Source organism: Ahaetulla prasina, chromosome 5 (assembly GCF_028640845.1).
Source record: "Ahaetulla prasina isolate Xishuangbanna chromosome 5, ASM2864084v1, whole genome shotgun sequence".
Taxonomy (NCBI): domain Eukaryota; kingdom Metazoa; phylum Chordata; class Lepidosauria; order Squamata; family Colubridae; genus Ahaetulla; species Ahaetulla prasina.
Genome location: NC_080543.1, coordinates 10,156,993 through 10,175,129, shown reverse-complemented (window position 1 = coordinate 10,175,129; position 18,137 = coordinate 10,156,993). Strand labels below are relative to the sequence as shown.

The 18,137-nt window shown below is 43.6% G+C and overlaps 1 protein-coding gene across 1 annotated transcript in view; it reads left to right on the top strand.

Moving 5' to 3' along the window:
- Nucleotides 1–18,137, top strand: part of DLG2 (discs large MAGUK scaffold protein 2) — a 1,438,267-nt gene that overhangs the window by 267,606 nt on the left and 1,152,524 nt on the right. The window contains exon 6 of the mRNA XM_058186296.1: nucleotides 5,057–5,128. Within this exon, the coding sequence (XP_058042279.1) occupies nucleotides 5,057–5,128 (72 nt within the window). The remainder of the gene's footprint in view (nucleotides 1–5,056; nucleotides 5,129–18,137) is intronic.

The following is an 18,137-nucleotide window of genomic DNA, read 5'->3' as shown; positions in this document are numbered from 1 at the left end:
ACTAGTTTTGAAGGCTATATTGAAGATTATGCTTCAATAATATGATAATATTTAAAATAATAATAATAATAATAATATGAGATCAATATTGACCTCACCCCATTCCTAAGAGGTCTGTAAGGGGCGTGCATAAGAGCACCAACGTGTCTACCGTTCCTGTCCTAATGTTCCCTTTGATTGTATCCAATTTCATATAGTTATTACATACTTATGATTATATTTATGCTTATATATCGTATAGTTATTTCATGCTTATGCTTATATATACTGTTGTGACAAAATAAATAAAAAAATAAATAAATTTAAGGGCATTCGGCATCTTTTCGTAGAGGTTATATTTCAAGCTGGGAAAGTAGAGAATTAGAATGCCAAGATCTGTGAACTGGAAATCACAGTGAAGGACACATTTCCAATCCTACATAAAAAAAAATCCTGTTTACTACCATGCTCCCTTTATCTCAACAATATAATTTAGGCAGTAATACAATGGGGAGCATGTGTCATTAGAGGCTGAACTTGACTTGCTGGCATGTAATTAACATTGCTGCTAATTGAGAACGAGAAGCTAAGAATAACCCTCTTGGGGTCTCGCGATAAATTCAAATCTATTATTCGCCCTCCATGCTGTATGGAATATCTTCTTGCTAAACGCCAGAAGTTGGATCTCAGCCTTGGTGCGGAATATTAATTTCCTATCTCTTCGATCACACAGGGTCGTTTAGGGCGTAATTAGAAAACAGAACTCAAATCATCTCAAGCTTTTACAATTCAATTACGGAATTGCCCGTGATTTTATTAATTTCAGCCGGTTCATTGTCTTTGGATAAATACAATTAACAGCAAGGAAAATGTTCGTCTTGTCTTTTGTAGAGTAGAAATGTGTTCTATCTACAGGAAGCTGGATATGAAATGATGTTTCATTCTTTTAGATTCCAACTGATCTGACACTAATGAGCTGCAGGGATAACATAGAATAAAACTTCAGATGGAGACAGTATTCCCCACCCCCTTTATTATATTTTCTATGGAATGGCTTTGCACACATGTGTCTTATATTGAAAAAGAGAATCCTGTTGTGGTCCACTAGCAACCTGCGGAGCTGGCAACAGAGTCAGACAGCGATGAGGCTGAGGTGCGGCCAGGGCCATTGGGGAGTGAGGTGCGGACTCCAGAGCCTCCAGAGATTGATATTAGTGAGGCAGAGGTACAGGAGGAGCCTGTTCCTAATGCACACATGAGAAGAGCTGCCGGAAGGCAAGAGCAGCTCAAGCAAAAAGGACAACTCAGGAGTAAGGCCAAGAGATGATTGGCCCCTCCCATAAGGCTTAAAACAGACCAGCAACGGCATTTGGTCTTTGCTGGAAAACAATGTTGGTAGCTTCGTCTTCTGCTTCGTCTATGTCTCGCATTTATTTTTGTGACTTCTGAATGTGTGCCAATGTTTGCCTAATCGGACCAAGGTTTGCGATAGGACTGAGGAATTTGTGTTGGGAGGAATTTGCTTTAATTTAGTTGAACTACGCTGGGAATAAAGTAATTCTCAGCTGTTCGAATGAAGTTTGTTTGTTTGTTTCACGGATTTAGTTTCCTACTATCTACTTGGGCCTGGGTCACAACAAATCCAGGACTACAGGTAGTCTTCAACTTACAACAGTTCATTTAGTGACCGCTCGAAGATACAACGGCACTGGAAAAAAAGGGACTTATGACCGTTTTTCACACTTACGCCTGTTGCAGCATCCATAATCAAAATTCAGATCCTTGGCAAACCGACTCATAGTTATGACGGTTGCAGTGTCCCGGGGTCACGTGATCCCCTTTTGCGACCTTCTGATAAGCAAAATCAAAGGGGAAGCCAGATTCACTTAACAACTTAACAAGAAAGGTCGTAACGTGGGGCAAAGTTCACTCGCTTAGCCACGGAAATTTTTGGGGTCGTAAAATTGTGGTCGTAAGTCAAGGACTACCTGTAATATTAGTAGCTTGGCAAAGCTTTTCGACACTTCATTAGCAGCCCCCTGAACGGGAAAGATGGTGATGTAATTTCTGGGCTGAATTTGGATACCGCAACTTTTCGTTTTTTGGCATCTGGGATTTTTCTTTGAGCAAGAACGATCCGATAGATATTCTATGCATGGAGAGTTTGAAAAGTCTTTGATAAAAATCTCTCATCAAAGGCCTTTGGGCAACTCAGCTGCTGTGAGATAAGGGGGCAGATGCTCTCAAGGATTGTCAATGATGGGCTTAAAAAATAGAAAACAGCGAGAACAGACAAAGGGATAATTCTGAAAAGAGATAAGATAGGCATAGCGGGGTTGGTGCATTTTAATGTGTTGATAAATGATCTGAATTCAGAATAACAGAGTTGGAAGGGACCTTGGAGGTCTTCTAGTCCAACCCCCTGCTTAGGCAGGAAACCCTACACCACCATGTCAGACAAACGGTTATCCAATCTCTTCTTAAAAACTTCCAGTGTTGGAGCATTCAGAACTTCTGGAGGCACGTTGTTCCACTGGCTAATTGTTCTAGCTGTCAGGAAATTTCTCCTTAGTTCTAGGTTGCTTCTCTCCTTGATTAATTTCCACCCATTGCTTCTCGTCCTGCCCTCAGGTGCTTTGGAGAAAGCTTGACTCCCTCTTCTTTGTGGCAGCCCCTGAGATATTGGAAGACTGCTATCATGTCTCCCCTCGTCCTTCTTTTCATTAAACAAGACATACCCAGTTCCTGCAACTGTTCTTCATATGTTTTAACCTCCAGTCCCCTAATCATCTTTATTGCTCTTCTCTGCACTCTTTCTAGAGTCTCTACATCTTTTTTATATTGTGGTGACCAAAACTGGATGCCGTATTCCAAGTGTGGCCTTACCAAGGTCTTATTAAGTGGTATTAACACTTCACGTGATCTTGATTCCATCCATATTAATGCAGCCTAGAACTGCGTTGGCTTTTTTGGCAGCTGTAGCACACGGCTGGCTCATATTTAAGTGATTGTCCACTAGGACTCTCACAATCACAATTACTGAGCCGTATACTGTATCTGTGCCTTTCATTTTTATGTACAGATACGTATACTGTATCTGTGCATTTCGTTTTCCTTGGCTAAATGTAGAACCTTACTTTTTTCACCGTTGAATTTCATCTGGAGTTAGAATTAACAGAGAGATGGCTGTGTTTACAGAGGGTACCAAATTGCTCATGTTGATAAACTAAATTACTAAAGAATGGTGCAGCACTCTAAAAGGATCCTTGGGCTTCTTTCTATTTTTTTTCTTTTCTTATACACATATTATAAATGTACGTTTTCTTATTCATAGATCAGGGGTCTCCAACCTTGGTCCCTTTAAGACGTGTGGACTTCAACTCCCAGAGTCCCTCAAAGCTGCCACAATCTATCAGGTTACAATGTCTATGGAGACTCTCAATCATCCAGGTCATGCTGGCTGAGGAACTCTGGGAGTTGAAGTCCACATGTCTTAAAGGGACCAAGGTTGGAGACCCCAGTCATAGATAATCATACATATTCTCTCTAAAGAAAGCATAAAAATAAAACCTTTTAATTATATTTGGAGTTGCTCTTTTACCCTTTCTTTCCCTCCATTTTACAACAAACCTTCTTCTCCTTTCTCTCCCTCCTTCTTCTCCTTTCCTACCTTCCTCCTCCTCCTCTCCTTCTTCATACCTACTTCCCTTTCCTCTTCCCCACTCCTCTTCTCTTTCCCTCCTTTCTCACCTTCTCTCCTACTCTTATCCCCTGACTTATCCTCCTTTCCTTCTCCTTCCCTCCATCCCTCTCTCTCCTTCACCTCCTCTATCTTACCTTCTATTCCTCTCTTCTTTCTTTCTTCTTTGTTGTATGATATTTCCCTTGCTTGGTATCCGAGCAACTCCAATCTTCTGATAATCTTTACTTTCTTTTCAGTTTCTTTTCTATTTTACCCAATCCGTCATTTCATACTTGTACATGGGCTTCAAAATGGCAAATGCTGTTCCAGGTAAATAAGGGCGAAGTGATGCACACTGATTAAAATAAAACAAAAATAAAATGCTTGCAGTGTTTCTTGACCTTAGCCAAGGACACTTCTAACGTACCGAATCATATAGAGACCCTGCCACCTAAGGAGACATCCTAACTGGATAGTCCCTAGGGCAGAGGTCTTCAAACTTGGCAGCTTTAAGACTTGTGGACTTCAGCTCCCAGAATTCTCCAGCCAGCATGACCTGGATGATTGAGAGTCTCCATAGACATCGTAACTTGATAGATTGTGGGAGCTTCGTCCCTGGAAGCTTTTCAAGAAGAGACTGGGCTGCCATCTGTCAGAAATAGTGTGGGATCTCCTGCTTGGATAGGGGTGGGGGTGGGCTAGATCAAGGGTCTCCAACCTTGGCAACTTTAAGACTTGTGGACTTCAACTCCCAGAGTTGAACTCTGGGAGTTGAAGTCCACAAGTCTTAAAGTTGCTAAGGTTGGAGACCCCTGGGCTAGATGATCTACAAGGTCCCTTCCAACTCTGTTGTTCTGTAATTCTGATATGTAATCAAAAGCCATTTCTAGTCCCAATAGATAGCCTTGAACCAGAACAAGCTCAGATATGGTTGAAAAGTCCTAGAAATGGTTGGACTCTGTTGATTATCTAATGCAAGAGTGTTAAACTCAAGGCCCGGGGGCTGGATCTGGCCCATGAGCTGCTTAGATCTGGCCTGTGGGGCCGCCCTAGAAACAGCGAAATACCAGCCCGTGGTGCCTCTGCCAGTGAAAACCGGAGCTCAGGAGGGCTGTGTGCAGCCATCCCGAGCTCCATTTTTGGTTGCAACAGCCTCCTGCACCCCTCTGCCAGCGAAAACGCAGCTCCGTTTTGGCTGGCAGAGCGCTCGGGCTACCACAGGTGCCCCCGACATAAGTGATGTTGAGCTGGCCATGCCCTCTGGCCGCCGTGCCCCTCCATTAAACACAACCCTGATGCGGCCCTCCATGAAATCGAGTTTGACACTCCTGATGTGAAGTCATTCTTACAGTGCATAGATAATTTTACACAAACCTGTCTTGTGTTTGTTTGCAGCAGAGTCACACAAGATGTCCTGCCCACAAATGTTCCGTCGAATCGCCTGGATGGCTGCCTATTCAACATTCTGTAAGTGAGAACATTTCATTTTTTTCTCCCCTTCTTCTCCGGTGTGATGATTTGAAAGAAAGATGGGAACGGATGTATGCTAGAAATAGACACAAGGACCTGGCAGTAAAATAAAATTAAAATAAATGTTCTCAAAGAAGCCTCCCCACCCCTAATGGACGGGACCGATCTGTATAGATTCCTTCTGAAATTTAGCTTTAGCAATTTTTGCTATGGCTCTGAGTTTTCCTAATTCTTTCTAAGCGTGCAATCTGAAGAATATTAGTTTTGCTAGTTGTCACTACTGGCAGTTCTTGTTTAACAACATGAATTGGAAGCTGTGGCTTTAAATGGAACAGTTGTAAATTGGAAAAAACCAACAGCATAGGACCATGTCACTTAATGACAGCAATTCTGGCAGTCCTGGTTGCTGTCATTAAGCAAGGACCATGTGAGTTCTTAAGCGAGGACTTCACGTAACCGTGACTTTCGACTTCCTGCTGGCTTCCCCCTTGATTTTGATAGAGGGAATCCAGCAGAGTAGTCCACAAATTGTGATTACATGGGTATGTTACAAAAATACAAATCCAAGCAAACCACAACTTCAGCGACATTGTATATTTGAATGGTCACCGAACAAGCGGTTGTTAAACAAGGACCGCCACCAAACTAGAATTGAAAAAAAAAACACCTGTAAATGTTTTGCTGATGATGGCTAGCATAAGGGGAAAAAAATTGTTTTCTCTTGTGATTCTCTATATTTTTGTTTGTATGTAGTTCAGATGGCCCATTTGCAATCTCAGAGGCTGCAGTTGCAAATTTGTGCACGCAGCGCATTTAATGTCTTATTAAGTTGAGTGTGATTTATGGCTCTGTTAACACAAATAAGAGTTGGTTGAAGTATTATCACCGATACGTCAATATGCTGTGCAACCCACTTAAAAATGTGTTCTGAAAAGCTGAAGTTTGAATTTTGGTACTTGATTAGTGTGAAGGAGTTGAAGCTCTGGTCCAAAGTAGGAAGTTTCAAAAGGCTAAATTTCGATTTCTAAAACAGTCTATTGTAAAGTTGTCTCATTTATTTCCATGACCAAAAATATTATATGCAGGAAATGTGTTGGTGTTAAAAAAAATTGATCCTGGTTTGTTCAGGTTTTCTAAACCATGATTTTACTATTTTATGATGAAAATAGAGCAATTTGGATAGGTATAAACTCAGGAACAATCCTGTGAAATTAGATAAATACACTTGACGTCTCCATATTTTTGTGTGACTGATCTAATGTTTAAAAAGTTTTGGGAACTATCACTGAAAGACAATATTTGCACTCCAACAATGTGATAGTTGTGCAGTTTAGTTTAACTAAAATAAGACATGTTACATAAAGACATTAGCATTGTACTTTTTTATAAACTTATACCAATAAATTCTCCCTTGCTGGCCTTCTCTCTGAAAATCTTTGATCTTAACAAAGGATTTACAGAGAAGCTTTTAAAGTGTTGGAATACATTGGTATGAAAGTCACAATATTGCAGTACAAACTGATCAGAAATATTAAGCACAAAAAACATTACCAGATATGACTAACCAGTGAACATGCTTACAACTTGATAGCGTTGCTGAGATTATTATAACAATCAGGAAATGTACAGCTAATGTTAAATGTGCAAAGGATACTGGCAAAAAAAAAAATTATTGATAAATTATTAGCCAAACTTATTTACTTGTATCGTCTGCACACTGGAGTAGAAAAATGACTATGGTTGTAGGATACTGTTCTGGATATCATTTTTGATACCAACGGTGATTCCCCCCCCCCCCCAAATGTTTACCTGAAAACTTTTATGTATTTGAAGAACTGAGGTGAGGTGACAGCAAGGCCCTCTTTTAAGAGATGGCGGTACTGTTGAATTTTCCTCCATATTTTGGTTGTTTCTTGTAATCAGTCCTCTGTCGTTCCATTTATGAGAAGCCCCTCGGTTCATCACACTGGCTTATTATAAATCGGTGAGGGGCAAAAATTGATTTTTCAGAAGCTCCACGTAGAGGCTTAAACATTAGGCACTGCTGGCTTCGCTGGACTGGTATCAGCAAGGGAGATGTTCATTCTTTGCCTATTTGCTATAGTAGAGATCATTCAGCTGGGAGTTCATTCAGAATGGGAAGTTATTGTAGGTTAGCTTAACCTACATCATTGCTTTCTTGTTTGCTAGTTTTTATGCTTCCAGGGGAAACATATATCTTTATACGTCGAATAGCTGGTTGATAGATAAATTACTTTTCATTATAGTCATAGACCAAGGTAAGTGTTGTGTCTGCACCCCCAAGCCAGGCCTCCTGCCAGAAAGTGACTTGGAAAGTGAGGGGGAAGGGCCGTCAGGACTTACCTCAGGAGCACCGGCTTCCCTGGGTCAGATCCAGGAGCCATAGGCAGCCCAGGTGGAAGAGATAACGAGGCCTCCGTCCCCTGATTCTTCCCCCCCCAGGCCATGCCTCCAGACCCAGCTGATGGCTATCAGGCCTGGCTGGACCCTAGGTTTCATAGGCAAGAGAGGAGGGAACAACAGAAGCAGGGGTGGGGCAGGCCTAGGAAGTGCTGAGTCATGGAGCCACACCCCACAGGATATAAAGGCAGCAAGAGCTGCTGTGCCTCTTTGTAGCAGGCAAATTAACTGCTTAACTAAGAGCTGAAGTACTGTTTGACTCATCGGCGTGGAGGGAGATAACAGAGACACTTGGCAAACACTCGCTATTTTGCTGCCAGAGCTGATAGTGCCGGCTAATTAAGCCATCACTCGGACGGAGGCGAAGGGGAACAGAACAATAAGGAGGAAGTGGGGGACACTCAATTAAAAACCAGAGTCTAAAAATTATTTATATATATATATATCCGTAACAAACTAGGAAACTCAAATACTTTGGCCACCTAATGAGAAGGAAGGACTCCCTGGAGAAGAGCCTAATGCTGGGAAAGATTGAGGGCAAAAGAAGAAGGGGACAACAGAGAACGAGGTGGCTGGATGGAGTCACTGAAGCAGTTGGCGTGAGCTTAAATGGACTCCAGAGGATGGTAGAGGACAGGAAGGCCTGGAGGAACGTTGTCCATGGGGTTGCGATGGGTCGGACACGACTTCGCAACTAACAACAACAAATAACAAACTAAAACAGGGGCGCCAAACTCGATTTCATGGAGGGCAGCATCAGAGTTGTGTTTGACCTCAGGGGAGCGAGGGGGGGGCATGGCCGGCTTGACGTCACTTATGTCGGGGGCACCTGTGGTGGCCCAAGTGCTCTGCCAGTGAAAATGGGCTCTCAAGCTCCATTTTCAGCTGGGGCAGCCTCCTGCAACTCTCTGCCAGTGAAAACAGAGCTCGTGGGGGGGGGCTGTGTGCGGTCCCCCCGAACTTCCTTGTCGCTGGCAGAGGCACCGCAGGCTGGTCCTTCGCTGTTTCCAGGGCGGCCCCACGGGCCAAATCTAAGCACCTTGTGGGCCGGATGCGGGTCGCGGGCCTTGAGTTTGACACCCCTGAACTAGAAGAGACAAAAAATATATGTTAAAACAGGAAGTACCTATAAATAAAGAAGAGTCTAAAAAAAATCTAAAGCAAAAATATCAAATCAAGGGGCAGGAGGATTGGATGGGTGTAGGAGAGCACATTGAGGGCAAAAGAAGGAGGTGGCAGAGAACGAGGTGGCTGGATGGGGTCACTGAAGCAGTCGGCGTGAGCTTAAATGGACTCCAGAGGATGGTAGAGGACAGGAAGGCCTGGAGGAACTTTTTCCGGGGATCGCGATGGGTCGGACATGACTTTGCAACTAACAACAACAACAACAACAACAACAACAACAACAATAATAATAATGATTTAATTTGTATACCGCCCTTCTCCCGAAGGACTCAGGGCGGTGAACAGGCAAATAAAATACAAACAAACATACTCAATAATTAAAACAACCCTTAAAAAACTGATTCAAATATGGTAAAAAATTTAAAATGACATTACACCCCATAAAATTACAAAATTTAAAACCCATCAACAATTCAATTAAAATTTAAAATTAAAATCAGGCCAGTCCAGCCATATGAAATAAATAGGTTTTAAGTTCGCGGCGAAAGGTCCTAAGGTCAGGTAGTTGTCGAAGCCCAAGGGGAAGTTCGTTCCACAGGGTCGGAGCCCCCACAGAGAAGGCCCTCCCCCTGGGGGCCGCCAGTCGACACTGTTTGGCTGACGGCACCCTGAGGAGTCCCTCTCTGTGGGAACACACCGGACGCTGGGAGATCGAGGCCGGCAGTAGACGGTCCCGTAGGTAGCCCGGTCCTAAGCCATGGAGCGCTTTAAAGGTGGTAACCAATACCTTGAAGCGCACCCGGAAAACAACAGGCAGCCAGTGCAGTCTGCGCAGGATAGGTGTTACGTGGGAGCTCCGAACCGCTCCCTCAATAACCCGCGCAGCCGCATTCTGGACTAGCTGAAGTCTCCGGGTGCTCTTCAAGGGGAGCCCCATGTAGAGAGCATTGCAGTAGTCCAGGCGAGAAGTAATGAGAGCATGAGTGACCGTGCATAGGGCATCCCGGTCCAGGAAGGGACGCAACTGGCGGATCAGGCGAACCTGATAAAAAGCTGTCCTGGAGACGGTCGTCAAATGATCTTCAAAGGACAACCGACCATCCAACAACAAGGAGAGCATAAAGGTTAGCATGTGGAAGACTATATCTATCAAATTACAGAGCATCCTGTTATGGCGAACTAGATGCTCATTAAATCTAATTTATAGCACAGGTTATCATCCAACAGATTTTTAAGCACTGCTGCGGAAACTCTGACATTATATGTTGTAGCCAGGCTGATCTCTGAAAACAGCAGGGAGGTATAAATTGTCTTGTGCACCCTGGATATCTGTGCAGTAATGGTGAGGGGAAGCTACTACGAGTAGTACCTGTGTACTATAGGCCCCAGAGAAGCTCATACAGGTAGTCCTTGACTTATGGCTACAACCGAACCCAGAATTTCTGTTGCTAAATGAGACAATTGTTAATTGTTAAGTGGCTTTTGCCCCATTTTATGACTTTTCTTGCCAGAGTTGTTAAGTGAATCCCTGCAGTTAAGTGAGTAACACGATTGTAAAGTGAACTTGGCTTCCCCATTGATCTTGCCGGTCAGAGAGTCACAAAAGAGGATCACATGACCCTGGGACACTGCAACCGTCATCCATATGAGCCAGTTGCTGAATTTTGATCGTGTGACCATGGGTGTGCTGCTTCAGTCATAAGCGTGACAAACAGTTTGTCGTGTCCCACTCCTCCTCTGACGGCCGGGTCTGGGAAGTCTGTATCAAGCGTGGCCACGAAGCCTCTGCAGCTTTGCCAAATTCCTGTCAGAGTTCTCAGGGCAGGCAGGAATCCAAGGTGTGACTTCAGCAACCAGATGAGACTTTGCCTGACTCAAGGAATGCCAAAAAGCAGATCCTTTATATAGGCCATGGGTGTGGCTCCATGACTCAGCACTTATCCGGGCCTGCCCCTCTCTTCCTTTTGCTGACGTCGCCTCTCAATTCTCCGGAAGCGGGGATCTGTCCACTGTGTCTTTTCGTCCTCAGCTAGCTCGTGGCTGGCTTTGTGCTCACACACTGTAGGAGGGAGGTTTGTTTGCTCAGTCTGTCCGGGCATGGTGCCAGGGCTGGGGGCTGGAGGCATGCCAGGCCATTCTTCTTCACTATCAGTCTCTGGCTCAGATAGCAGGAGATGGGAGGGGCCCGGCTGAGGAGAGGAGGGCGGGCGGGCGAGGCACAACACAGTTGTTAGTCTGAAACACAATGACCAACTTTTAGGGAGGGAGGGGCAGAAGTGGTATTCAGCCGGTTTGGACTGATTTAGCCGAACTGGTAGCGGCCTGCCCACCCTCCCCAACTCTTTGCCATCCTATTATTGCATTCAGTTTTGGTCGCCACGATGTAAAAAAGATGTTGAGATTCTAGAAAGAGTGCAGAGAAGAGCAACAAAGATGATTAGGGGACTGGAGGCTAAAACATATGAAGAATGGTTGCAGGAACTCGGTATGTCTAGTTTAATGAAAAGAAGGACTAGGGGAGACATGATTGCAGTGTTCCAATATCTCAGGGATTGCCACAAAGAAGAGGGAGTCAAACTATTCTCCAAAGCACCTGAAGGCAGGACAACAAGCAATGGGTGGAAACTAATCAAGGAGAGAAGCAACTTAGAACTAAGGAGAAATTTCCTGACAGTGAGAACAATCAATAAGTGGAACAACTTGCCTGCAGAAGTTGTGAATGCTCCAACAGTGGAAATTTTTAAGAAAATGTTAGATAGCCATTTGTCTGAAATGGTGTAGGGTTTCCTGCCTCGGCAGGGGGTTGGACTAGAAGACCTCCAAGGTCCCTTCCAACTCTGTTTTAGGTTATGTTATTTAGGCATGTTTTTGAGGCCGGGCGCATGCGCGGAAGGAGTGCGCGCCAGCAAAGCACATGCGCTCGGCTGGGCGCATACTTGTACAGGGCGTGTACGAGTAAAGCGTGTGTGCGCACACTCACATTTGCGAACCGGTAGGGAAAGTAAGTGAATACCACCCCTGGGGAGGGGCCCTAAATTTTATAGATTGTCCATCAGGCCTCAATTCCATTATTTTGAAGAAGGAAACAGGTGCCAGAAAAGAAACAGATGGTTGAAAACTAAGTTCTGAATCACCAGGCTTCTCTGTCTATTTGTCCTATGCAACCTATGGAGGTTGGCTAGGTGGCCTGCTATAAGGTCCCTTCCAACTCTTGTTTATTAGATTCTAAGCTTCAAGCCAGACTCCTTTATTAGAGCAAGACTATCTAAACCTGGCCGCTTTAAGACTTGTGGACTTTAACTCCCAGAATTCCCCATCCAGCATGGCTGCTTAAGGAATTCTGGGAGTTGAAGTCCACTAATTTTTAAATGGCCAAGTTTGGGGACCCCTGTAGAAGAGTAGCGTTTTTCAGACTTGGCCAATTTACAACATGTGGACTTCAACTCCCAGAATTCCCCCAGTCAACATGCTGGCTTCTCACTTCAGTTCCCTTCCAAAGCCAGGCAGAGTTTGATTTTTGGGTGGTATCAAGTACCCAATTCATATTAATTGCAAGGTTATGTAACATTATTTGATGTCCTCTTAAGTTCTAATTGGAATTTGCAAATCAGAGGCAGATGCGAATAACATACAGAAAGGAAGGGACTGTTGTGGGCCGCCAGTAGACAGTGGATTCGGACAGTGAGGAGGTTGGGGAGGAACAAGGGCCAGTCCTGGAGCCTGGGGAAGGCTCTGATGAGGGCTCTGCATCTGAGGCAGAAAGGGGGCCAGGGCCGTCTGAGAGTTATCAGCTGCCTTTGGAGTCAGACATCAGTGAGGCAGATGAACCGCTTGGTCTAAAAATTGGCAGCTCCAAATTTCAACCAGCAAATGCTCAGTCTTACATATAGGAAAAAAGAACCCAAACACTAAGTACACGCTTGATGGACATTACCTTACTGATGACCCCCATCCCGTTAAAGACCTTGGAGTTTTCATGTCAAATGATCTAAGTGCCAAAGCCCACTGCAACTACATAGCAAAAAAAGGCTCTAAGAGTTGTAAACCTAATCTTGCGTAGCTTCTTTTCGAAAAACACCACACTACTAACCAGAGCATATAAAACATTTGCTAGACCAATTCTAGAATACAGCTCGCCTGTTTGGAACCCTCACCACATCTCTGACATCAATACAATTGAACGTGTCCAGAAATATTTTACAAGAAGAGTTCTCCATTCCTCTGAAAACAATAAAATACCTTATCCCACCAGACTTGAAATCCTAGGCTTAGAAAACTTGGAACTCCGTCGCCTTCGACAAGACCTAAGTTTAACTCACAGAATCATCTATTGTAATGTCCTTCCTGTTAAAGACTACTTCACCTTTAATTGCAATAATACTAGAGCAACTAATAGATTTAAACTTAATGTCAACCGCTTTAATCTAGATTGCAGAAAATATGACTTCTGTAACAGAATCATCAGTGCTTGGAATACTTTACCTGACTCTGTGGTCTCTTCCCATAATCCTAAAAGCTTTAACCAAAAACTTTCTACTATTGACCTCACCCCATTCCTAAGAGGACCATAAGGGGCGTGCATAAGCGCACAAACGTGCCTACCGTTCCTGTCCTATTGTTTTTTTCTTTTCTTCTTCCTATATATCCTATATCTCCTTATATTTACTCATATAAGTGTTTATATACTATATAATCTTTTTGTATGATACCTACATATATTGTTGTGACAAAATAAATAAATAAAATAAATAAATGAACAGCTGGAGCCTGTTCCCAGTGTGCTCATGCACAGAGTTGCCAGAGGAAGGGAACAGCTAAAGAACAAGGGTCGACTTGGGAGTAAGGCCCCAGGTTGACGATGAATGGCCCCTCCCAGAGGGAATAAAAGAGGAGCGAAAGGGGAGGGGAGTTTGCCGGAGGCAATTAGTTCGCTTAATTGGTTTGTGACTTTCAGAGACTCCTTGCCAAATTTTGAAGATATCAGCCTGGCAGTTCTCCAAGCCAGATAAGGTCTGTGATTGTGAATTCTCCCTTGAAAGACTTTGCTGGATGTGAATGAGAGGAACTCACAGTAACTTAATAAAAAAAGGGGTTTTTGTCGGGACAAGGAGTCTGCTTCATGCGCTTGGGAAGCCTAGGTCAGAACAGGGACCCGTTTGAGGATGTTACGGGCAAAGGTTTGTTACAGCCTAAAGCAAGGATGTCCAATCTTGGCAACTTTAAGACTTGTGGACTTCAACTCCCAGAATTCTCCACGCTGGCTGGGGAATTCTGGGAGTTGAAGTCCACAAGCCTTCATGTTGTCACAGTTGACAGCTCTGACATTAAGGAAAAGGAGATAAGAAGTTTCTATGACACTGTAAGGGAGACATTTCTCCTACAAGGGAGTTTGCTAATCTACGCAGACAGTGAGAGTCTACAAATTATGCCCTCGATTGCTCTTCCATCAAACCGTTGAATCTCAGCAAAATCTCTTGTCAAAAACACGGAGTTGCTCGCAAAGAAGCTTATAAAAAAAGGCAAGATTTCATTAAGGCCAGGCTGCTAGGGTTCTCACAGTGTGAGCTGTCAATCACCTTAATGTTTTTTTAACTCAGAATAAGCATAAGACCAGTAATACCTCCTGGATGACATTCACCCTTCCATCCTGATTACTTCTAGGGCACCTTGTAGGATTCTCTCGGTAACTTTTCACAGTTCCTGACAGCTTAGAAAGTAACAGGGGGTTATGAAAACGGTTGTGCCAAAAACGTTTGGAGGGTACAAGCCAGGGCCAGGTGGCCGGTGGATTTGGCATCTGCCAAGCTTCCTGAACTTTCTGACTTTTACAAAGTTTCTTCCAAAAAAAAAAAAGTATACTCCTAAAAAAAATAAACAGGATAGCCAGCGTAGTGTTAAGCAAAGTAGTAATTGTAGAGTGGATTGATTGATTATTGTCCAATCAAGTTGGTGTCATCTCTTAAGGTAAAGGTAAAGGTTCCCCTCGCACATATGTGCTAGTCGTTCCTGACTCTAGGGGGTGGTGCTCATCTCCGTTTCAAAGCCGTAGAGCCAGTGCTGTTCCAAAGATATCTCCGTGGTCATGTGGCTGGCATGACTCAACACCAAAGGCGCACGGAACATTGTTCCCTTCCCACCAAAGGTGGTCCCTATTTTTTTCTACTTGCATTTTTATGTGCTTTCGAAACTGCTAGGTTGGCAGAAGCTGGGACAAGTAAGTGGAGCTCACCCCATTACGCAGCAGCACTAGGGATTTGAACCGCCGAACTACCAACCTTTCGATCAACAGCTCAGCTGTCTTATCCCCTGAGCCACCGCGTCCCTCTCTTAGCAACCACATAAATGGAGTTTCTCCATGATGAAGATGTGTCCTTCAAGTCTTCCAATGGTGCCACATCTCCTGGTAACTGACCCCTCTTGTTCATCCTCTTCTTCTCTTTCCTTCCATCTCTCCCAATATTAAAGTCTTCTCCAGAGACCTGGTCTTTGGATTCATTGATTAATTTCTTTCAAGTCAATTTCACTTCATAGTGACCACAGAGATGGACCTTCTCCAGGTGGTGTCCATGATGTGCCATCAGAACTGTATCGACTCTTAGGAACCACATAGTGTTGTGCCTCGCCCGCCTCCCTCTCCGCAGCCGGGCCCCTCCCATCTCCTGCTATCTCAGCCAGAGACTGATAGTGCAGTCGAATGGCCTGGCATGCCTCCAGCCCCCAGTCCTGGCACCATGCTCGGACAGACTGAGCAAGACAAATGGCCTGGCATGCCTCCAGCCCCCAGTCCTGGCACCATGCCCGGACAGACTGAGCAAATAAAACTCCCACCCACCCACAGCATGTGAGCATGATGAGCATGAAGCCAGTCACGAGCTAGAATTGCCGGCAGCTGGGCAGGCAGACGAAGGGTGGAGAGATCCCCGCTTCCGGAGAATGGAGAGGCGACGTCAGCAAAAGGAAGGGAGGGGCAGGCCTGGATAAGTGCTGAGTCATGGAGCCACACCCCATGGCCTATATAAAGGATCTGCTTTCTGGCATTCCTTGAGTCAGGCAAAGTCTAATCTGGTTGCTGAAGTCACACCTTGGATTCCTGCCTGCCCTGAGGACTCTGATAGGACTTTGGCAAAGCTGCAGAGGCTTCGTGGCCACGCTTGATACAGACTTCCCAGACCCGGCCATCAGAGGAGGAGTGGGACACAACACATAGATTGTTTTCCAGGTCAACCTGGTCTTTAGGTTTTCTAAATTGCCACTATAAATGAGTTTGTCTACCTTGCTGTAGGTCATATCTTTATTTCCCTCTTTTCCTTCCTTCCTTCCTTCCTTCCTTCCTTCCTTCCCTTTCCATCCATGCCTCCTACAGAGAGCTGGATATGACTCATATGAAGAACAATTAGCTCCTGCTGCCTCAAGAAAGTTCTTAAAGATCCATCTCATCCTGGGCACCCTTTTTTTTTTTGGTACTATTATCATCTGGCAGACGGTACAGGATAATAAAAACAAGGACAAAAAGGCTGAAAAACAGCTTCTATCCCAGGACAGTAACCATACTGAATTTTACTGCATAGTGCAATGTTAATGCAATATCAGGGGTTTTCAATTCAATTGTATAGAATGCGAAGGATGTGTGTTTGTGTTTTGTTTTTATAGTTATAATGTACACTGAAGATGGCATTTAATTTCGTTGTGTCAGGTGCAACGACAATAAAGTAAACTAAGCTAAAACTCAACTAAACTAAACTAATTGCGGAATCCCTGGGAGACATGATCCCCTTTTGTGACCTTCTGACAAGCAAAGGCAGCTGGGAAGCCAGATTCACTTAACAACCATGTTACTAACTTAACAACCGCAGTTCACTTAAGAACTGTGGCGAGAAAGTTGTAAAAGAGGGCAGTGAAAACATTTACAGACCTCTTGCATCCTGGACATAAACTGTTTCTACTCCTACCCTCAAAACGACGCTATAGAGCACTGCACACCAGAACAACTAGACACAAGAAGAGTTTTTTCCCGAAGGCCATCACTCTGCTAAACAAATAATTCCCTCAACACTGTCAAACTATTTACTGAATCTGCACTACTATTAATCTTCTCATCGTTCCCATCACCCATCTCCTTCCACTTATGACTGTCTGAGTGTAACTTTGTTGCTTGTAGCCTTACAATTTATATTGATACTGTTTCCCGATTGCTTATTTGTACCCTATGACTATCATTAAGTGTTGTACCTTATTGATTCTTGATGAGCATATCTTTTCTTTTACGTACGCTGAGAATGTATTCATCAAGACAAATTCCTTGTGTGTCCAATCACACTTGGCCAATAAAAAATTCTATTCTATTCTAGTAGATATATATAGAGAGAGACACAGACACAGAGAGAGAGAGAGACAGAGATATATACAAATGAAGAGATTAGATATAGATATACATAGATATAGATAGGTAGATATGGATAGGTGATAGATAGATAGATAGATAGATAGATAGATAGATAGATAGATAGATAGATAGATAGATAGATAGATAGATAGAGATAGACAGACATATACACATATTTCTTTACAAGGGACAACTGAGAAAGAAGAAAATAAACATTCTCTACAAATAGTTGTGACATCATCCATATAAGACCTCAAATCCCTGCAGCAAACCAGATTGTAAAGTGACAGCAAACACTGGACAGGAGAAACAAAACAAGGGATGAAAAGATTAAGAGGTGTAGCAGTTGTAAAGTATGTGTACTCGGTTATTAAACGTCAAGATTGATTTCTGCCCCCATCCCTGCCTCACCCCAAAGGTGTCCTTTTTGCTCTGCTGGCTGACCCACAGCATCTGGTAGATCAGGGATCACTGCTGTTACACAACCATCCGTCGCTGTAAGTCGTCGTTTCATCTCCATTCCCGCCCCTCCTATTTGCTAATTGCTCCTGTCATTAGGAGTTCTGAAGCCATTTAGCAGCTCCCATCTGTCCAACTGACCACCGTAGGATGTCCTCACTTAAACTCATTTCAAACAGCGAGAGCCTAAATTCTAATTAATTGCCAGAGGAGGGGGATTTATCTGAAAATTTGGCTCCTTTGCAATGATTTTTATAAGAATCTGAGATATTCCTAAGATTCTGTACACTGGTAGGCTTCATCTTATAGCCACAATTGGGCCCAAAATGTCTGTTACTAAGTGAAATATTTGTTAAGTGAGATTTGCCCCATTTTAGAATAGAATAGAATAGAATAGAATAGAATAGAATAGAATAGAATAGAATAGAATAGAATTTTTTATTGGCCAAGCGTGATTGGACACACAAGGAATTTGTCTTGGTGCATTCGCTCTCAGTGTACATAAAAGAAAAGATACCTTCAACAAGAATCATAAGGTACAACACTTAATGATAGTCATAGGGTACAAATAAGCAATCAGGAAACAATATCAATATAAATTGTAAGGATACAAGCAAC